This window comes from Sorex fumeus, unplaced genomic scaffold (assembly GCF_029834395.1).
Source record: "Sorex fumeus unplaced genomic scaffold, SorFum_2.1 ptg000030l, whole genome shotgun sequence".
Lineage (NCBI taxonomy): Eukaryota > Metazoa > Chordata > Mammalia > Eulipotyphla > Soricidae > Sorex > Sorex fumeus.
The window spans coordinates 12,415,152-12,432,040 of record NW_026606087.1 but is presented as its reverse complement, the minus strand read 5'-3'; the positions used below and the strand labels follow the sequence as shown (position 1 = coordinate 12,432,040).

The 16,889-nt window shown below is 51.9% G+C and overlaps 4 protein-coding genes across 7 annotated transcripts in view; 2 read left to right on the top strand and 2 right to left on the bottom strand.

Moving 5' to 3' along the window:
* Positions 1 to 2,807, bottom strand: part of TRIM3 (tripartite motif containing 3) — a 32,101-nt gene extending 29,294 nt beyond the window's left edge. Inside the window, exon 1 of the mRNA XM_056116018.1 lies at positions 2,620 to 2,807. The gene's annotated coding sequence lies outside the window, so the exon portion shown is untranslated. The remainder of the gene's footprint in view (positions 1 to 2,619) is intronic.
* Positions 2,808 to 4,646: 1,839 nt separating this feature from the next.
* Positions 4,647 to 10,372, bottom strand: ARFIP2 (ADP ribosylation factor interacting protein 2). 4 transcript variants are annotated; one of them, XM_056116101.1, is made up of 8 exons: positions 10,222 to 10,372; positions 9,288 to 9,428; positions 8,925 to 9,021; positions 7,781 to 7,899; positions 7,373 to 7,594; positions 6,663 to 6,820; positions 6,361 to 6,535; positions 4,647 to 5,911 (listed from the first exon to the last, which is right to left on the bottom strand). In XM_056116101.1, exons 2-8 carry the CDS (start codon positions 9,384 to 9,386, stop codon positions 5,756 to 5,758), a joined length of 1,026 nt encoding a protein of 341 aa, XP_055972076.1. In that variant the 5' UTR covers positions 9,387 to 9,428; positions 10,222 to 10,372; the 3' UTR covers positions 4,647 to 5,755. The 4 variants fall into 4 exon arrangements, with proteins under 4 accessions (XP_055972076.1, XP_055972077.1, XP_055972078.1 ...); XM_056116102.1 differs by having other exon boundaries at positions 10,116 to 10,248; XM_056116103.1 differs by lacking the exon at positions 9,288 to 9,428 and having other exon boundaries at positions 10,222 to 10,339.
* A 44-nt stretch (positions 10,373 to 10,416) lies between these two features.
* Positions 10,417 to 11,338, top strand: TIMM10B (translocase of inner mitochondrial membrane 10B). The gene is made up of 3 exons (XM_056116105.1): positions 10,417 to 10,555; positions 10,773 to 10,868; positions 11,015 to 11,338. The coding sequence occupies exons 1-3, from the start codon at positions 10,517 to 10,519 to the stop codon at positions 11,189 to 11,191; spliced, it is 312 nt and encodes a 103-aa protein (XP_055972080.1). The 5' UTR covers positions 10,417 to 10,516; the 3' UTR covers positions 11,192 to 11,338.
* A 3,384-nt stretch (positions 11,339 to 14,722) lies between these two features.
* Positions 14,723 to 16,889, top strand: part of DNHD1 (dynein heavy chain domain 1) — a 76,427-nt gene continuing 74,260 nt past the window's right edge. Inside the window, exon 1 of the mRNA XM_056116366.1 lies at positions 14,723 to 14,780. Within this exon, the coding sequence (XP_055972341.1) occupies positions 14,723 to 14,780 (58 nt within the window). The remainder of the gene's footprint in view (positions 14,781 to 16,889) is intronic.

Genomic DNA, 16,889 nt, shown 5'->3' with positions numbered 1-16,889 from the left:
GAGGGAGGCCAAAGACGACTTCCGAAGAAAGACTTTGGAATATACTAGCTGGCTCTTGAAGAACAAAGAGGAGTTTGATAGGTATGCTAAGAAAATGGTGAATAAAGGAGTAGAGAAAAGAAAAAAAATGCAAGAAACATGGATCAGTTGGACAAGAAGCAAGGCTTGGGGCCAGAGAGATAATACAGAGGTAGAGAGCTTGAGTTGCACGTGGCAGACCTGGGTTCAATTCCTGATACCCCATACAGTCCTTGGAGCCTGACAGGAGTGATCCCTTAGAACAGAGTTAGTAGTTATCCCTGAGCACTGCCAGGTGTGGTCCCAAAATGAAACAAAAACAACAACAAAATGAAAGGCTAAAAAGGACAGAAGTAGCACTCAGAGCATTCACAGTCCACTCCACGTGAACTCTGTTGGGATGCTCCTTTCTTGTCCTTCTACAGGACTTTGTCTTGGGTCTCTTCTCATTTTTCTTTCTTTTTTTGATTTGGGTTTTAGAGCCACGCCTGGCTGTGCTCAGGGCTTGCTCCTAGCAGTTCTCAGAACCATATGAGGATTTCTGGGATGAACTAGGATCACCTGAATGCAGGACAAGTGCTTTAACTCCTGTACTATCTATCTGGCCCTCCTCTGACTTTTCGGAATATGCCTGAGCAATCTCATCATTTTTGATAGCATCCACTTGTTAATGACTCCCAAGGTCTTATCTCTTAGGTAGAAAACTCGAATCCTTGACCTAACTACCTTATACTGCTGCATGGATGTTTCATAGAGGTAGCCTAAAATAAAATTCATTTTTTTCCTAATCTACTCTTCTGGCTATTTCTCACCACATTACAAGGCACCATCACCCATCCAAGCACAAAGAGCTAGAACCCTAACTGCCTTGCTAATTCCTCTCCTTTCAGTACCTTACAGTGCAAGCTTTCAGTATCTCCTTCATTCTGCCTCCAAAATGCAGGTAAGCTACAAGGTCAGGAGATAGAGGATTTATTCCTGATTTTGTCACTAATTTCACGAGTGGAATATTAGACTGTGGACAAGTCCTACTCCATCCTCTATTTGCAAATTGGGAGGGAGATCTTTTTATTCCCCAAGTCTGAGCACCCCAAGATTATCTTCCCAGTCAAAGGTCCCCATTGATTATAATACATGTCCATGATGAAGTTCCAAGTTGTATTATGAGGATTCTATTTCTAGTCTACATAAATATGGCTATGTTAGAGTTGACCCCACCTTCCTTAAAAATACATGTTTGCTGATTTGAGGGTGTAGGTGTCACTAGTACTGAGTCCCCTCCTCTCTGCCCAGAAGCTTTGTTGTTTTTTCTGAACACAAGCTATACTATCCCAAGTAGGGACCTTTGCTCTCAGTAAGAATGCCATTGTCCCCTAAGTGGCTGAGACAGCAACTGGCACACAGAGGGTCCTCAGTATGTTTGTGACAGAAGAGTCACGTTTAAATCACTGCAATTCCTTCCTACCAAAGAGGGAAAAAAAAACCCCAAAACCCAAAAGGCAATAACAAGTAAAAATAAGTAAATAAAGTTCATCTCCCGAATACAAGGATTTCCCACAGCAGAAAGTAGTAAGTGCTCTGTCATGGGAGGCATGCAAGCCAAGAGAGGCAGGCACCTGTCAGGCCTGCAGCTCTGATTCCAGTGCTGCAGCAGATCAGAGCACTGCTTAGAGGGTGACTGGGCGCTGGTGAACTGGGCAGAAGGGCACAGGGGAAACCTGTGAAAAAGGCCTGTGCACCTGCTGCAGCCTCCTCGCTATCATCTCAGCTGGGGCCAATTCCTAGGTGTACTGCCCACCGCAGAGACCCCGCACAACAGAAACAAGCCCAGGACCTCTAGTCCGCTGACCTCCCGGAGGTGCAGCCTGTCCCTCCAACGTGCAGCCATCTGCCCCTGCAGGTTTGCAGCCCAGGATCCGAAGCCAAGTCCAGAAGGGCGGACGTCAGAACCAAAGAGGGGGGCCTGGGTCTGGGCGGGTGGGGAGGACAGAATGCAGGGGGGAACCAACAAGGTTCCTTTTCAACAACAAACAGCCTCCGGGGGAGGCTTTCTGTCCAGGGAGCAGTGCTAGGGGAGAAAAGTGTCCTCCAGACAGACTGGTGGGCCTCTGGGTGCCTGAGATGGACGGAGCATCACGCAGGGGGTGGAAGTGTCCGCATCCTGGAGACAGGGGACCCTCTAGACCAGCTGGGCCACAGGATCCCGGAGTCCCACTCAGCAGCCCCACCCGCTCCTCCTCGCCCCTCCGCCACCACCCCCGCCCTCGGCCGCAGCGTTCTACACCTCCGCCAACATCCACCAGCTCCCCAACCCCGGGCTCCACCAGGGAACCATCATCACCCATCCACCCGCGCCTCCCCCCCTCGAACATGGACCTCACGTGAGCAGCCACAGCCCGAAGAATCCCCCCCACTGCCCTCACAGACGTGGACACACCTCACGTGGACAGAGACAGGCACGGCTTCTGAAAAGCATCCCCTGAGAAGGCCCCCTCCCCACCCGCAGACACTCGGACGGACGCACCACGGGCTGGGACCCGGACCCGGGGCCGGGCAGACAGAGACACAGACGCACCCTTGGGGGCTGCCCATCGCACTCACCGCGGCCGAGCAGGATGGGAGGGCCGAGGCCCGGACTGCGGCCACTCCGAGGGGCCCGCGGCGCTGCCCTGGCTGCCAGCGCCCGTCCGCTCGCCCCTGCCCGCGGCGCCGCCCCACGTCCCGCGCCTCCGCCTGTCCCCGCGCCGGCGCCGCCGCCGGACCAGCCGCACAGGCCGGAGGGAGGGGCCGGGGCGGGGCTGCGGCCCGGCCGGGGGAGGGGGCGGCGCGCCCCGAGAACCCGCCCCCGCCCCGCCCCCCTGCGCCCGAGCCTCCGCTGGGGAGTGCGGGAGCCGGATCCCGGATCCTCGATCCCGGATCTCCCACCTCCGGCTCGTGACGGCGGCGGTCTCGGAGACTTGGAATGAGGTTCCGGGAGGAAAAGGCAGCGGGGCTGCAGGGCAGCGGGGCAGCGGGGGGTTGGCGACTCTGGGAGCCAGCCCGGGAGCCTCCCGGGAGGTGCCCTTCCCGGCTTTCTTGGGAGAGCCCCTGCGGAATATGGGCAGTTCCCCGGGCTTGGAGAGAGGGCGCTGCGCGGGTGGAAAGGTGGGGGTCTTGATTCGGTTCTAGGTGCTCGCTCTCTTTCTCTGAGGAGCCCTCTCGGGAGGGAGTTATGGTTCAGACCATCCAGATTCCCTTCTGCATTCCAAAATCCAGAGCAATTCCCAGAGTCATTGCTTTATGGAAAAACAGCCCCGGGGCGGGGGGCGGGGTAGGTAACGGTAAAACATTTAAGAGTGAAGGACTGAGGGGCTGGAGAGATAGTACAGGGGTATGGGATGCTTGCCTCGCACCTGACCCACAGGGTTTCAACCCCGTGTAGTTCCTTGAGCCCGCTGGGTGTGGCCTAAACCGCCTCGAGCCTCCCCATCCAACCTCCCCCGCCCCCCCCCCCAAATAAAAGGTGTGGGACCGAGCACTCATTATGTGCCAGTCACACAACTACTTTACATATATTGTTCCATTTAATACTCATAACCTTAATAGGTAGATTCCTTTTTATTAGCCATGTTTTACAAGGAAAGGAACCGAGCGCTGCAGATGTCAACACTGATCATTCAGCTAGAAAGTGGTATAGCCAGGGTCTGAGCTCTCCTTTTATGCCCTGCTTCAGTCACTTGAAGATTCGGTATATTTCGGGGCGGGGTGCAGGGGGACCCTTCTAGTGGTGCTCAGGGAATCATGTATGCCAGGGACTGAATCCCAGTCTCTCCCACATACTCCAAGTCATCACTCACAGTACACTTCTTGTAGAAAACTGCTGAGTGATATATAGAGAAGGGGCTTATATCAATCAACCTACTTAATGGTCAAGCTCCAGTCAGATGACTGCAGGATGATCCAAACCCAGGAACCTGTCTGGAAGTGGCCATAGCTGTGACAGAGCAAAATCAGGTTGCACAGAGGTGCTGAGAATCTGCTGACTGGCTTGTTCCCTTTCTCCATTTCTCCAGAGAGGTAGGGTTAGAATGTTGAAAGATTCTGGAGCTGTTCTTAGGTCAAGGCGCATAAAGCTGATGGCAGGTACCTGGAACCTGCATAAATCAAAGTGCCATCGGGGAGCTTTCTTGCCTCACACAACGTTCAGATTTGGGCGCAGCACAAGCCTGAGCCTGCTGGGTGTGACCCAAATCACCTACAAGCCTGCTCTTGGGCTTTCAGAGTCTGGGATGTTACTGGAGACCCAGGTCTGCATTACACTAAATTACACTGAGGATTGCACTGTTGTTTTAAGGCCTACTTGACTCAGTCCCCAACACTTCTCTCATGCCGTCAAACGTCAGCTTAAAAGGCTTCACAACTCCTTCTTATCCGAAGGGAAAAAGCCTTTGTTAATCAGCCTAAAGAGGCCTAGTGTGCTCTCACCACTTGCTCCTGTTGTCTCCCTCCTTGCCACTCCTCTTTCCTTTTCCATTCCCAATAAACTACATTTCTCCCAGTTGCCACTCTGGATCTCTGTCCTTGGTCTCTCTCTTGGGTGCTCCTCCCCCTACTCTGTCTACTCGCCCTTCACGGCCTTACCCCCATCTCTCGCTAAGCTAGTGTCCCTCCTCTGTGCTCCCAAAGCTCCCCTTATTTGTAAATCCCTGTACTTATCCCTGCTTGGAGTTGCCTGGTTACTTGTCTCCATCTCTCACTAGGCCCTAGCACTGTAGGCAGGGACCGTGTTTTATTCACTGATGTCTCCCCAGGGACTAATGCAGTGCCTGGCAAAAAGCACTCAATAAACATTTGCTGTGTGAATGAATGAATGCACAGCCCACAAACCCCACCCTCTCTGGGCCCTGTGCCTTTTCGAGAACCATAGCTAAACTAGTGCTGGTCTAAAATGCAAATTAAGCTCTGGCTCCAGCTGGGACGAGGGGAGAACTGTGGGCCTTCGGATTGTGCCTGAAACCTGTGACTTCAGCTGTGTGGCTCCAGCTCTTCTGACCCGATAGGATTTTGGTACAGCAGTACACTGAGCCTTTTCCCACCCAGTCCACCCACATAAACCCCCCCCACAAATTGACCTCACTGGGCCTGCTTTTATGAAAGGTTTATTCCTAGTGCTAGGTCCCCATCTTCCAGGGCTCTAAGCACAGTCGAACTGGGTGGGTCAGTGAGGGGTAGCCCATTCAGATGCAGGGTAAGAAATGGGGCTCCCCCATTCTCCCCAGCCCATTTGGTCCCAGTCCCGTTCTCTGCAATGGGCACGCATAGAGGAGGGACAAAGGGAACTGGAGGCAACATCATTGGTCCAGCAGCGCCCAAGTAGAGCTGCCATTGGCTGACAGGGCCTTCTGAGGCTCTGCCGTTGGTCAGGGGCACACTCCAGGAGTTGGAGATAGGCCTGAGGAGTGGTGCCATTGGCCAGGGAGTGGTTTCATCATAGCCTTTGGCTGTGGAGTGGAAGGAAAAGTTCTGGGAATGAAGCCCAGTGGCCAGGAAGATAAAGAACTGGGCAGCAGTTGCTGGGCCTGCAGGTCCCCTCCCTGCCCATAGCAATGTGGGCAAAAACTGGTATCAGGTCCCAGCCAGAGAAGGGGCGCCCAAGCCAGAGGGCAGGTGGCAAGGGATGTCCTATGTCCAACCTCCCCCACCCTAGGGCTGCCCCTCCCAATGTCCTTCTCGATAGCCAGGTTGGGCCGGGAGCTGCTCACTGCTCCTCTAGCCACGAGGGCTTCTCGGCTCCTGGAGGCCGCAGCTTGATGTTGAACTGCTGCAGGGTCTGCTCCAGTTGTTTCTGGTTTCCAGCAAAGTAGGCGGACACGGCATTGTGGAAGAGCAGCAGCTGCTTGTGCATCACCTTGATCTGGGGGTTCAGCAGATTCAGCTGATGCTGGACTCACGCCCTTCTCGGAAGGGCTATGAGCCTGAGCCAGAGCAAGGCACACGGACGTGCTCTGACTGCTTTTGTGGTAGGGGCTAAACTCCACACCAAGAGAAACAGAGGAGAAGGGGTCAATTGGATGGGAGAAACCTGATCTGGTGTGCTGGTGTGGAGTTCTGGTACTCAAGCTTAGAGAGCTAGGTTTCCCCGAATTATGTTCTAGAATTAGCGATTTTTCAAAGAGAGCAGGGCTCAGGGGATGGACCGGGGATGAGGGGTGGGAGGTCAGGGGAGGGGGGTCAGGAAAGGTAAAAGGGTTGAAGCAGCAGGCAAAGGAGCCTATTCCTTTGCCGGTGTGCATTTCCCTCTGTCAGTGGTGGTCGGGGTGGGGGGGGAAGAGGGGGAGGATGGGTAAGGGTTGGGGTCAGCACCTTGTTTTCTTCCAGGAACTTGAGCTTGATGGCCACATCTCCCCGCAGCTTCTCATATTTGTCCCGATGAGCCTGGAAAGTGGCCTGGGCACTCTCGAGGCGGCTGCGCGTCCCTGCATCCCGGGGGCCTAGGCTCAGCTCCTCTAAGTCTGTTCGGTAGGCATCGTATTCCAGCCTGGAGAGGGGGGTGATACAGGCTGGTCTCCAGGTCTTGGTGCTCCACACGCCTTCCTGAATTCCTATGCCCGATTCCACCCAAGCCAGCCAACTCCCCAGACCCTCTGCCCTGCCAGTGCCCACACCTGGCAGCCTCATACTGTTTGACAGTCATGAGTGTGTCTTCCATGGTCTTGGTGACCAACGTGTTGATACTAGAGACAAAGAAGTTCACAGCTCCCAGCAGTGTCTCTCCATTCTTGCACAGCAGCTTCTGTGTCTCTGCATTATAGCCAAATTCCTCCTGAGGGGAGAAGGCAGGGTGAGACCTTGAGTCAAAAGCCTTTCCCGAATGGGGCTGTGGGGCCCTTCATCCCCCTCCTCCCCAGTCATCCCCCTCCTCCCCAGCCATCAACACTGGAACCACCGAGGAGTGTCCTGGACAAGGCTCTTAGCCAGAAAGTTAGTGGGGCCAATGGGAAGGCCTGGGTAGGAACTGAGGGAGGGGGGCTCTCAGATAAGTTCGCAGGACTAGAACAGGAAAGGCTAGTGCAGCAGGCAAAGGAGGGGCTCAGATTAAGCCGAGCACCTAAGGCATTCTTGCCAATGCAGAGGAAAGTTACTTGGGAGGCACCCTGTGCACCCTCCCCCAGCCCCCTCCAAACTTCTGGACCTCTGTACAAACCCTTAGGCTGCCTCCACAGGTAAGTGCTGCTGGGGGCAAAGCTGGGCCCACCCTGGAGGGGTTCTCCCTCTCGGCTGCGGGAGGGAGGGAGGGAGGGAGGGAGGCTGAGGAGTGACTGCCTGGGAGGGCCCGAGCCCAGTCCCCCCACCCTCTTCTGCCAGGTCGAGGCACCTGAAGCTCTGGGGACTTCTGGCTGAGATCAGCAAAGGCATCACCTAGTGCATGCTGGGTCTGTAGCAGGCTGTAGAGGTGGGCCGTCAGTGCCCGGCCCAGCTGCAGGACGCTCTCATACTTGCGCTTCGTCTCCCGCAGCAACTCAATTTGCAGCTCTAGCTCCAGATCCACAGTCCGGGAGCCTCGGCCAAATCGCTCTGATAACAGCTGCTTTGTGCACTGATTGAGAAGTGGATGAACGGGTCACGGACTTTAGCCCCTGGCTTCCCCAGTTGGCATTTACCCAAACATTCTCAGACTCCTAATCTTAGTCATATATGGGATAGCAGAATCTGATAGAAGGGGGAAAGGTTCCGGGTAGTTTGGGAGGTGGGGGTGAGGAAGGGAGAAGTGCTTGAATCCTACCTTGTATGTGTTGATGCCCCATTTCTTGACGATATCAAACTTCTCTCCAGCGATGCCCCGAGCCACCTCATCTCCGGGGCCAGCAGGAGTGGCACTGTGAGATGGATGGCGGCCAGACCCTAAAGGACCAAGTTCTCTGACATCGGCCTCTCTCAGATGCAACCAGACAACTCTGTAGCTCCACTTCCCTCCCAGAAAATTAAAATGACTCTCCTGGGGCCGGAGCAGGTAGGGCATTTGCCTTGCATGCAGCCGACCCGGGTTCGATCCCATACGGTCCTCCAAGCAATGCCAGGAGTAATTTCTGAGTACAGAGCCAGGAGTAACCCTTCAGTATCACCAGTATCAGCCAAAAACCACAAACAAATAAATTAAATAATTTTCCCGAAGGGGCAGAAGCTAGATTTTCCCCCACTCAGTAGGAGGAGCTCATAACTTTGTGCCTTGAGCCTGAAATCCCATGACTGCCTCCTGAGATAGTGCTGGGGGTTGAAGAGGAAGGAGCAAGGAATTGTGCCGGACAAAAGAAAAAGGAGGAAATACACCAAGTGTGTTTGTACAGGAATGTATGTTTGGGGGAGGAGAGCCAAAGGTGCAGGGGCCAGTAGGTGGAGGATGCTGGGAGTTGATAAAAGGAAACCAGGAAAACAAATGCCATTTGGAATTTTAGTTTGTGCGAGATTCAGGGGTATTTATTTCTCCAAACATCACAGCAGAGACTCTCATGCTTATTTGGTCTACCACCTCCTCTTTAGAAAAAAGGTATTACGCAGTAACTGCCCTGGATAGTTATCTTCTTTAAAGGAACAAACAAAAAGTACCCCTCCCCCTCCTAATTGTACAAGAAAGCTATTACCACTTGCCATGCCTCTGTTGTTCCAGCACCTCCACCCCGACTCCACTTCAGGAAATACCACCTCTTAGAAGCTCCATAAGGTTCCAGATCTCAGGGGCTAAATGGCCAGTGGGAACTGAGGGATGTACCCCAGGACTTCCCCTGGAAAGTCTTTAGGGTGCACACATGCAAAGGCTCCCAAGATCTCTATGTGCAATTCAAGCTTTCTTAAGCAAGTCCTATACTCCCTCACACCACCCCTTTTCCATTCTCCACTCAAACCTCTTGTTCTGTTCTGACTGTTCATACCTGTAGGGATGAGTCCATCACCAGAGCCCCCATAGCCACCAGACACAATGCTGGTTTCATTGAGGTTGGGTCCAGATACCATCACCTGCTGGAGGTCCTGTAGGCCAGAGAAGAGGGGAGCTTCAGGAACACATAGGTAGCTGAAGCATTTGGGGGTGGGGGAAGGGTGAGAATAAGCCTGGATTAAAGTATCATAAAGAGAGCACACAGGGGAAGTCTGCACGGAATCAAAATGACGATTTGTAAAAAAGATGGAAGGGAGTTAGGTAAATCAGGGTAAGACTACTGGGCTAGGAGAGCCCACACTTTCTAAGCTGGGATTTCTCAGTGGAAACAACGTGGAGAAGAATCAAACAGAAGCACCTGCTCCAGCCCATCATCCTCAGAAAGCTGCCCAGCTTCGCCGTTCCCATGGATGGGGATCTCCATTGTGGCTGCCTTCCCTAGGATCCCGTCCGTCATGGCTAGGGAAGGGACTGGAGTCAAAGTCTCCACCCCAGCGCCCTGCAAAGCCCAACACAGAGAGTTCTGGAAATTGGCCAGTACTTGAGAAGAGGAAGGTCTCTCCCCTGTCGTTTTCAGAGGCTTTACAGGTTGCCCCAGGGCTTGAGCCTTCTGGGGGCGAGTGACCACTCCCTTCCTCAGGTACCATCTACGCCTTGCCTCCGAAACGCTTATTTTTCACCCATGCACGCCCAGGTCCCAGGTGTCTTCTCGCCACCTCCCCAAGACGCCCATGATCGTTCATGCATGCCACCATTCCACGGGCATATCCGGATCGCTAGGGTTCATGCACTAGTGGAGGAAGTGCAAATACAGCAGAGAGGAGGAGCAAGAAAGTCTGGGCTCTCTTGGCGCTCAACCCCATGCAGGTGGCCGCCCGCCGCCCGGCCCCTCCGGAGATGCTCCCGACCCAGGGCTCAGGTGCCTACCGCCCATACAGCATTGCTCTCCATTGCTTGGCCTTTCACTCTCCTTTAGTGCTTCTTCCCTGTCCTTCAGGTGGTCTCCCCCTCTTCCATCCCCTGCACCTCCTCTTCCTCGGGCCCTCCCCACCAGGCCTTAGTTGGATCGGTTGGTGTGTGTTCCCGGCCCCTGGGGAAAGTCTCTTTTTCCCAGGCCATGGGCGAGCCCTTCCAAAGTCAGCGGTGTCGCCCCAGGTGTGCGCCCCGGCCCCTCCCCCCTAGACACCTGGGCATCAGGTGTGTCCTCATCCTTCCCCGGGGCTCAGAGGCGCCTTGCCCTCGGGCCAGCTTCGTACGTTCAACTTTTCCCCACCCAAGTCGGTCCCCCTCACCTCGGGCCGGGCAGCTCTTTCCCTCAGGGCGCCAGGCCCGGGCTGCGCGGGGATCTCGGGCTCCAGTTCCCGTCGCGATCCTAGCAGCAGGTCAGGGCTTCGGCGGAAGTGACGTCCCCCGCCGGGCAGAAGAAGCCGGCCACGTAGCCGCGGAGAAGGGCGGAGGTGACGTCAGCAACGGGGGCGGGGTGAACCTTGAAGCGACCCCTCGGTCCCCGAGGAACGGGGAGCGATCACTTCCGGGGCGTTCCCGCGCCGTCCTCCCGGAAGTGACGCAGGCCGCGCGGTCGGCGCGATGGAGCAGCAGCAGCAGCAGCAACAGCAGTTGAGGAATGTGAGTGCACGGTGTCGCCTCCGCGCCCGCTGCTGGGGCGCCGCTGAAGAACTAGGGTTCGGAGGGCGGGGGGCGGCGGGGTGGGGTGCGCGGCCCCTTTTGGAGTGCTAGAGGCAGCGCGGTTTCCCGGGGAGGTGTGGATTCCCCTACCCTCCCCCCCCCCCCCCCCCCCCCCCCCCCCCGGCCCGCTGAGCTCTGGGTCCTCTTTTTCCCCCAGCTGCGGGATTTCCTGTTGGTGTACAATCGGATGACGGAGCTCTGCTTCCAGCGCTGCGTGCCCACCCTGCACTACCGAGCCCTGGACGCCGAGGAGGTGGGCCACTGAGTAGGGGTAACCCCGGGTCGCGCCCCTGCCCCCTCCCTTGTCGCCCTCTCCGCGAGTGTCGCCCAGGCAGGCTGGGGTGGGGACGCAAAGGAGCCGGACCTGTGGCAGCCGCTTCCACCCCGTCTTCTCTCCAGGAGGCCTGTCTGCACAGCTGCGCCGGGAAATTGATCCATTCCAACCACCGCCTCATGGCCGCCTACGTGCAGCTCATGCCCGCCCTGGTTCAGCGCCGCATCGCCGACTACGAGGCAGCCAACGCCGTGCAGGGGGTTGCAGCCGAACAGCCCGAAACGTCGCCATCAGGCAGCTGACCCCTCCCCGCTCAGCGTTGGGCTAGGTGGCACTGCCAGCATCTCGGACGTGAAGGACCGTGGGCTTAACTGAACAGTTGCTTGAAAGCTGGGTATTGTCGCTCCTTTCCCCGGAGCCAATAAACCAGTTGTACTGTTTGGTTTATACTTGGGTGGGGGAAGCAGTGCCCACCTTGGAGACATCCTTTGTCTTGTCACTAAGTGTCTATATGCTGCCTTGAGACTTGAGAAATCACCTCTGTGTAGAAGCAAAACCTCGGTATTCTCGGGACCCGGTTAAAGCCAGGTGTGAGGGTACGGTGTGTGATTCCGCAGGAAGTTGCTTTCTGTCCAGATGACAAAGAAAATGGGAAATCCATTTTGCACTTATGTTTTTACATGACTCACTTGTGAACAAGTATGCATTTATTGATAAATATTTCTATGGACTTTTCTTTTTTCAAGGAGGAGGTTTCTGGGAAGGAGGAGATAACAAAGGGCTACAGATCGAGAAACCACAGGGCTTATAAGCACCACATTCTGGAAAATCAATTCCCTAGCACAAGAGATGAAACCTAGAAGAAGCCTGGGGTGTTCTGGAACTTCAAGCCCTTCCCCCAGCTTGTTACCTTCTTACTGTTTTCTATCTTCCCAGTTAAAACCCTTAGAAAGCCTGGTGCTTGGGGGTGTAGCAGAGTTCTTGCCTTGCGTATGGAAGGTCCTAGGTTCAATTCTGGACTCTGCAGAAAAAGAAAATAAAAGCAAAGTCTTTGTTCTTATTTCACAGGCATTCAGGAAAGAGAAAACGGGAGATAGACTTAACAGGGAAAAATTCGTGGGAACATTAGTGATGTTTACGGGAAGAAGAAAGGATAAGCAAAGCCATTGTGACTTAACTATACCTAAGGTATAGTAAAGACTATACCCTTGACATCGGCTGTTCCACCCTCTACCCCACATTGATCCCACTGTATTTATTACTCTGGTTTCTAATTCCAGCCTCTCCGTTCTTGTTAGAGCCTTCTGCAGAATTTAATTTTGTTTGTAGTGCTTTGATTTTCTGCGGGGTGAGGGAGGGCAGATGTCTTATGTGGTGGGGATTGGGGGCTACTCTAATTTTGCTCCTGGATGTGCTAAGGAACCATGTGGCCTTTGGGATTGAATCTAGGGCTTCCATATATAAAGCATGCACTCCAGCATTTTGAGATATCAACCCAGCCCTGTTTGTAGCAGTCTGAATGGTGCATCACATCATCACTATATGTTCTTACTACCCTGTGTGCTCTTCAGTTGATTCACTTTGTTCTTTTGAACTGCTAGAGAAAAGCAAAACTAATGAATGCCACTCCACTGAGACTCTCTCCAAATTCAACAAGCCTTTGCTACTAACATGCTATCTTTTGTGGACTCATGGTCTAGTCCCTCATCATAGCAGGCTTTTTATATCTTAACTACTCTTCTTAATCCTCTACTTCCCACCTCAACTATCCAGCAATAAGGTGGCCATATTTCTTTTATTATAGAGAAAATAGGAGCTCTTAAACATTGTGCCCATAGGCTGGAGCCGTAGTGACAGCAGGTAGGGCTTTTGCTTTGCATGTGGTAAACCTGGGTTTGATCCTCGGCATCCCACAGGGTCCCCCGAGCACTGCCAGGAGTAATTCCTGAGTGCAGAACCAGGAGTAACCCCTGAAAATTGCTGGGTGTGACCCCTCCAAAAAAGCCAAAAAATAAACATTGGTTCCACAGGAACTCCCTACATTTATGTACATAAAGCAGATGTTTTTTCTTTCCTGGCAGATCAGAAAACTTAGTTATAGAATTGCAGATATAAAATTAGCAAATGTAGCTGATACATAAAATTCACGTTTTGTATATTTATTTTGGGGTAGGGGCTTGTCAGGGATGGAACCAGTGCATATGCAAATGCTGCTGCTGAGCAGTAAAATCTCAGACCCTAAAATTCATGTTCTCACTATACCATAGTCCCTCCCAAAATAATAACTATTGAGCACATGCTGTTAGCATATATCATCTTTTTAATTAGTCTTTGCAACAAAACTATGGGAGGCGCCAGAAATAAAACAGGAGTTAAGGTATTTGCCTCACCTGTGGCTTCCCAAGTTGACCCCAAGCATTGCATGGTCCCCCAGGGGTCCAACCCTAAATAAAATGAATTCAACCCAGACATATTACCACTCAGATGAAAAGGCAAGAATCCAAGAAACTAATCCTATATAGTTACCTACTGAGAAAAATTACTTCAGTTGCCTTTTGCCTTTTTTTTAACTGTTCGAAAACTTGATTTGTTTTTTAGTTTGAATTGAAAGGTTTGTACTACAAGAGTTGCTGAACAGGAAGTGACTTCATGCCTACCTAATAAAATTCTCATTGGAAAATATAAATGCAGTATAAAAACAGTACTAACTCCCCAATTCCCAGAGAGAGGAATGGGAACCTAGGACATTGTGCTGCTGGTGGGAAAATTCTGAGTGTCCTTGAAAACTTACTATGAATTATTTCCATGTCACATACTGGGTAATTGCTGGAAAAAGGATAGAAACATCTCTGACTCTAAAGCCTATGTTCTTTGAGCTTTTGGAGGCTTCTGTTTGCTTGCTCATTTGCACTGAATCTATTTCACGTGGTGAAACAGGTACACTTCTATCTGATCCAGTTCCTTAAGTTTTCTATCTCCTTTGTCTTGTTTTTTTTTTTTCTTATTTACATATGTATGTTCAATACTTAGAAGACCTTTAATCTTATCATCCATCTTCCACAGTGAAAGTTTTTTTTTTTCCCTTTTTGGGTCACACCCAGCGATGCATAGGCGTTACTCCTTATTCCTGGCTTTGCGCTCAGGAATTACTCCTGGCAGTGCTCAGGGAACCATATGGGATGCTGGGAATTGAACCCAGTTCGGCCGCGTGTAAAGCAAACGCCCTACCGGCTGTGCTATTGCCCCGGTCCCCACAGTCTCTGAAGTTTTAAGTTGTCATAAAGCCATTGGCATAATGAGAACAAATTATCCCCTTTACACAAACTCTTTGAACACTGTAATGAGAGCAGATTATCCCCTTCTACACAAGCAGGGCTGTTGTGGCTTCAGAATTTAACTGCCTGCTCCTCTGGAAAGTCAATTCCTTTGAGGCTATTCAATTAAGGAAAAGTGGTGGTCCTACTCTCCTGCATTACTCTAAACAGTTAACACTGGATTATTCTTTCTATCCCTTGACTTTACATGGACATTTAGTATTTGGTCTTTTAATTCTTAATGCAGTCTCCAATTATTTTTATCCTGTCTTAGCCACCCACTCTCAAGTATACCCTGATTAGGGGCATAGAGGGTACAGCAGGTAGGGCTGCTGAGGATGTGGTTCAAGTAATGGAGCAACTGTCTTGCATGTATGAGGACCTGAGTTCATTCCCTTCCACCCATGCCTCCACCTCCTCAGCCCCTCACTGGCTGGTTCTGGCCTTGAGCACATCTGAGAGTGCTTCCCATAAGAACGACATATCTCTATCTTTCTCTACTTCATTTTACTAGTCGGGATGGAACCAGGCATTGAGCTCTTGGTCCTTGAAGACAAAGACCACTCCTTTGAGGAAGGCAAAGTAACTAAAAAGCTGCCATTTGGCCCTGGAGTATTTACACACAGATAAAAACATGTGGAGAAAGCATAAGCTTCTTTAGGGGTAAGCACACCTGGTGGTGCTCAGGGGCTACTCTTAGCTTTGTCTTCAGGAGTCTCTTCCATCAGTATTCAGGGGAACGTGTAGTGTTTAGGATTGAACCTCGCTGCCTGTATGCAAAGTGTGCACTCAGCCTTTTGAGCTATGCCTCTGGTCTCTTTTCCCTTTGTTTCCTCTTCTCTGTCTCTCTTTCTCTGTCTCTCCTCCCCCTACACACACACACCAACTCAACCTCACCCCCCTCAAACCTCAGGTCTTTTATATGCAAGGCATGTGCTCAGTCAACCACAGAATGACACCCCCAACCCCATAAAATAAAATATCATGTTTAAGCCATTGTCTTTTGTGGTCCTTTTTATTTTTACAGTATGTGTGGGGAGGCTGAATTTGAGGGTTCCATTATTTCCCACTGTTGCATAATTCCTAAGATTGTGGATACATTATTTTTGTAATTATGCTATATTATCTGAGTGGGTGGGCTTTACCTGACCACATGAACTTTAGAAACGCAAGGAAAAGAGAGGTCTGGTTGTTTGTAGAAGAAAGCATCAGAAATATTTGAAGAATAACAGCTTCAGAAAGTTGCTGGTTGAAGATGAAAGGGTAATACAGCAAGTTAGGTGGTCACCTCTAGGAATTACTTGAAAGTGACCCCTCATCAGTGGCAAAGAAGGAAATAGAGACATCTGTCCTACAATTCTAAGGAATTCTAACAACATCAAGAATGAACTAATGAGGGTCCCCCGCCCCCTAGACCTTCTAGATAAGATCTCAGCTCAGCCAACACCTTGATTTCAGGTTTATGGTATCCTGAACAGAGAATCCAGTGAAGCTGGAATTCTAATCTAGTTAAGAAACCACAATGGGTGTTGTATTTAAAGCTGCTTACTTTGAGTTAATTTGTTGCAGGGTCACAGACAACTTGTCTCCTGGACTCAGCCTAAAGAGAGATGTAGGTAGACTCTGAAGTGAAAGCAGTATAGTGAGGCCAAGGTCCTATAGGTAAGTAGTGTGACTAAAGGAGAGACAGTTGGTCACAGGTAGTTGATGAGAGAGCAACTTTTAGCTGTGGTAGGGTTTGGCTTTTTTTACCTCGGGGAATGGTGGTATAGCATAGTGATTTCTGAGCAGAGGAGTGACATGTTCTGCCTATATTTGAAAAGGGTCACCAGCTACTCTGAGATGTGCAGATTGCAGGGAGACCAGATAGAAAGCCATGGAATAATCCATAGTAGTTAGATCAAGCATTCTTCAGGTGGTAAGAAATGGCTGGGTGGGACAGGAGCGATGGTACAGAGGGTAGGGTGTTTGCTTTGCACACAGTTGACCTGGATTCGATCCTGGTATCTCATATGGTTCCCTGAGCACCACCAGGAGTAATTTTTAGTGAAGAACAAGGAGTAACCCCTGAACATTGCCAGGTGTGACCCAAAAAGCCAAACTAAAAGAAAAGAAGGAGGAGGAGGTGGAAGAGGAGAAAGAAGAAGGAGGAGGAGGAGAAGGAAGAGGAGGAGGAGGAAGAGGAAGGATCTGACCCAGTCAGATCCCCTTTCCCAAGACCTGCGGGCACCTGGTACCTCAGCCTATATGTGGGCGATGCGCCCGGGTCCTTCCCTGTCCTGCTCCTGCCCCGACCCTTCCCCCTCTGCCGCTGCCAATCATCGACCCTGGCCCCGCCCCTTCTTGGCTCTGATGCTCTTGTCCACTGAGATTCGTGCCCCAAGGTTTATTCTAACGGTTCCCGCCCTGACAGCCGAGAAGGGATGAGCTGTGGGTGAGTTCAGGGCCACGGAACCGTCCTTGGGGTCCCTCTTGCCACTGCTCCGGAAGGTCCCCACCCCGTAATTCCTTCACTTTCCCCTTCCTCCATCCAGCCCGGACCTTCCCTCCCGTTTCTTCTGTTTGCCACAGACCGTCCTGAGGAAATAGTCTCTGTGCCCCTCCTGTGCTTTCTGCCCTTCCGACCCCGCTGAGTTCTAAGGCCATGGGACAGGGCTTTGCCTCCTCAAAGTGAAGACGTGCTCCT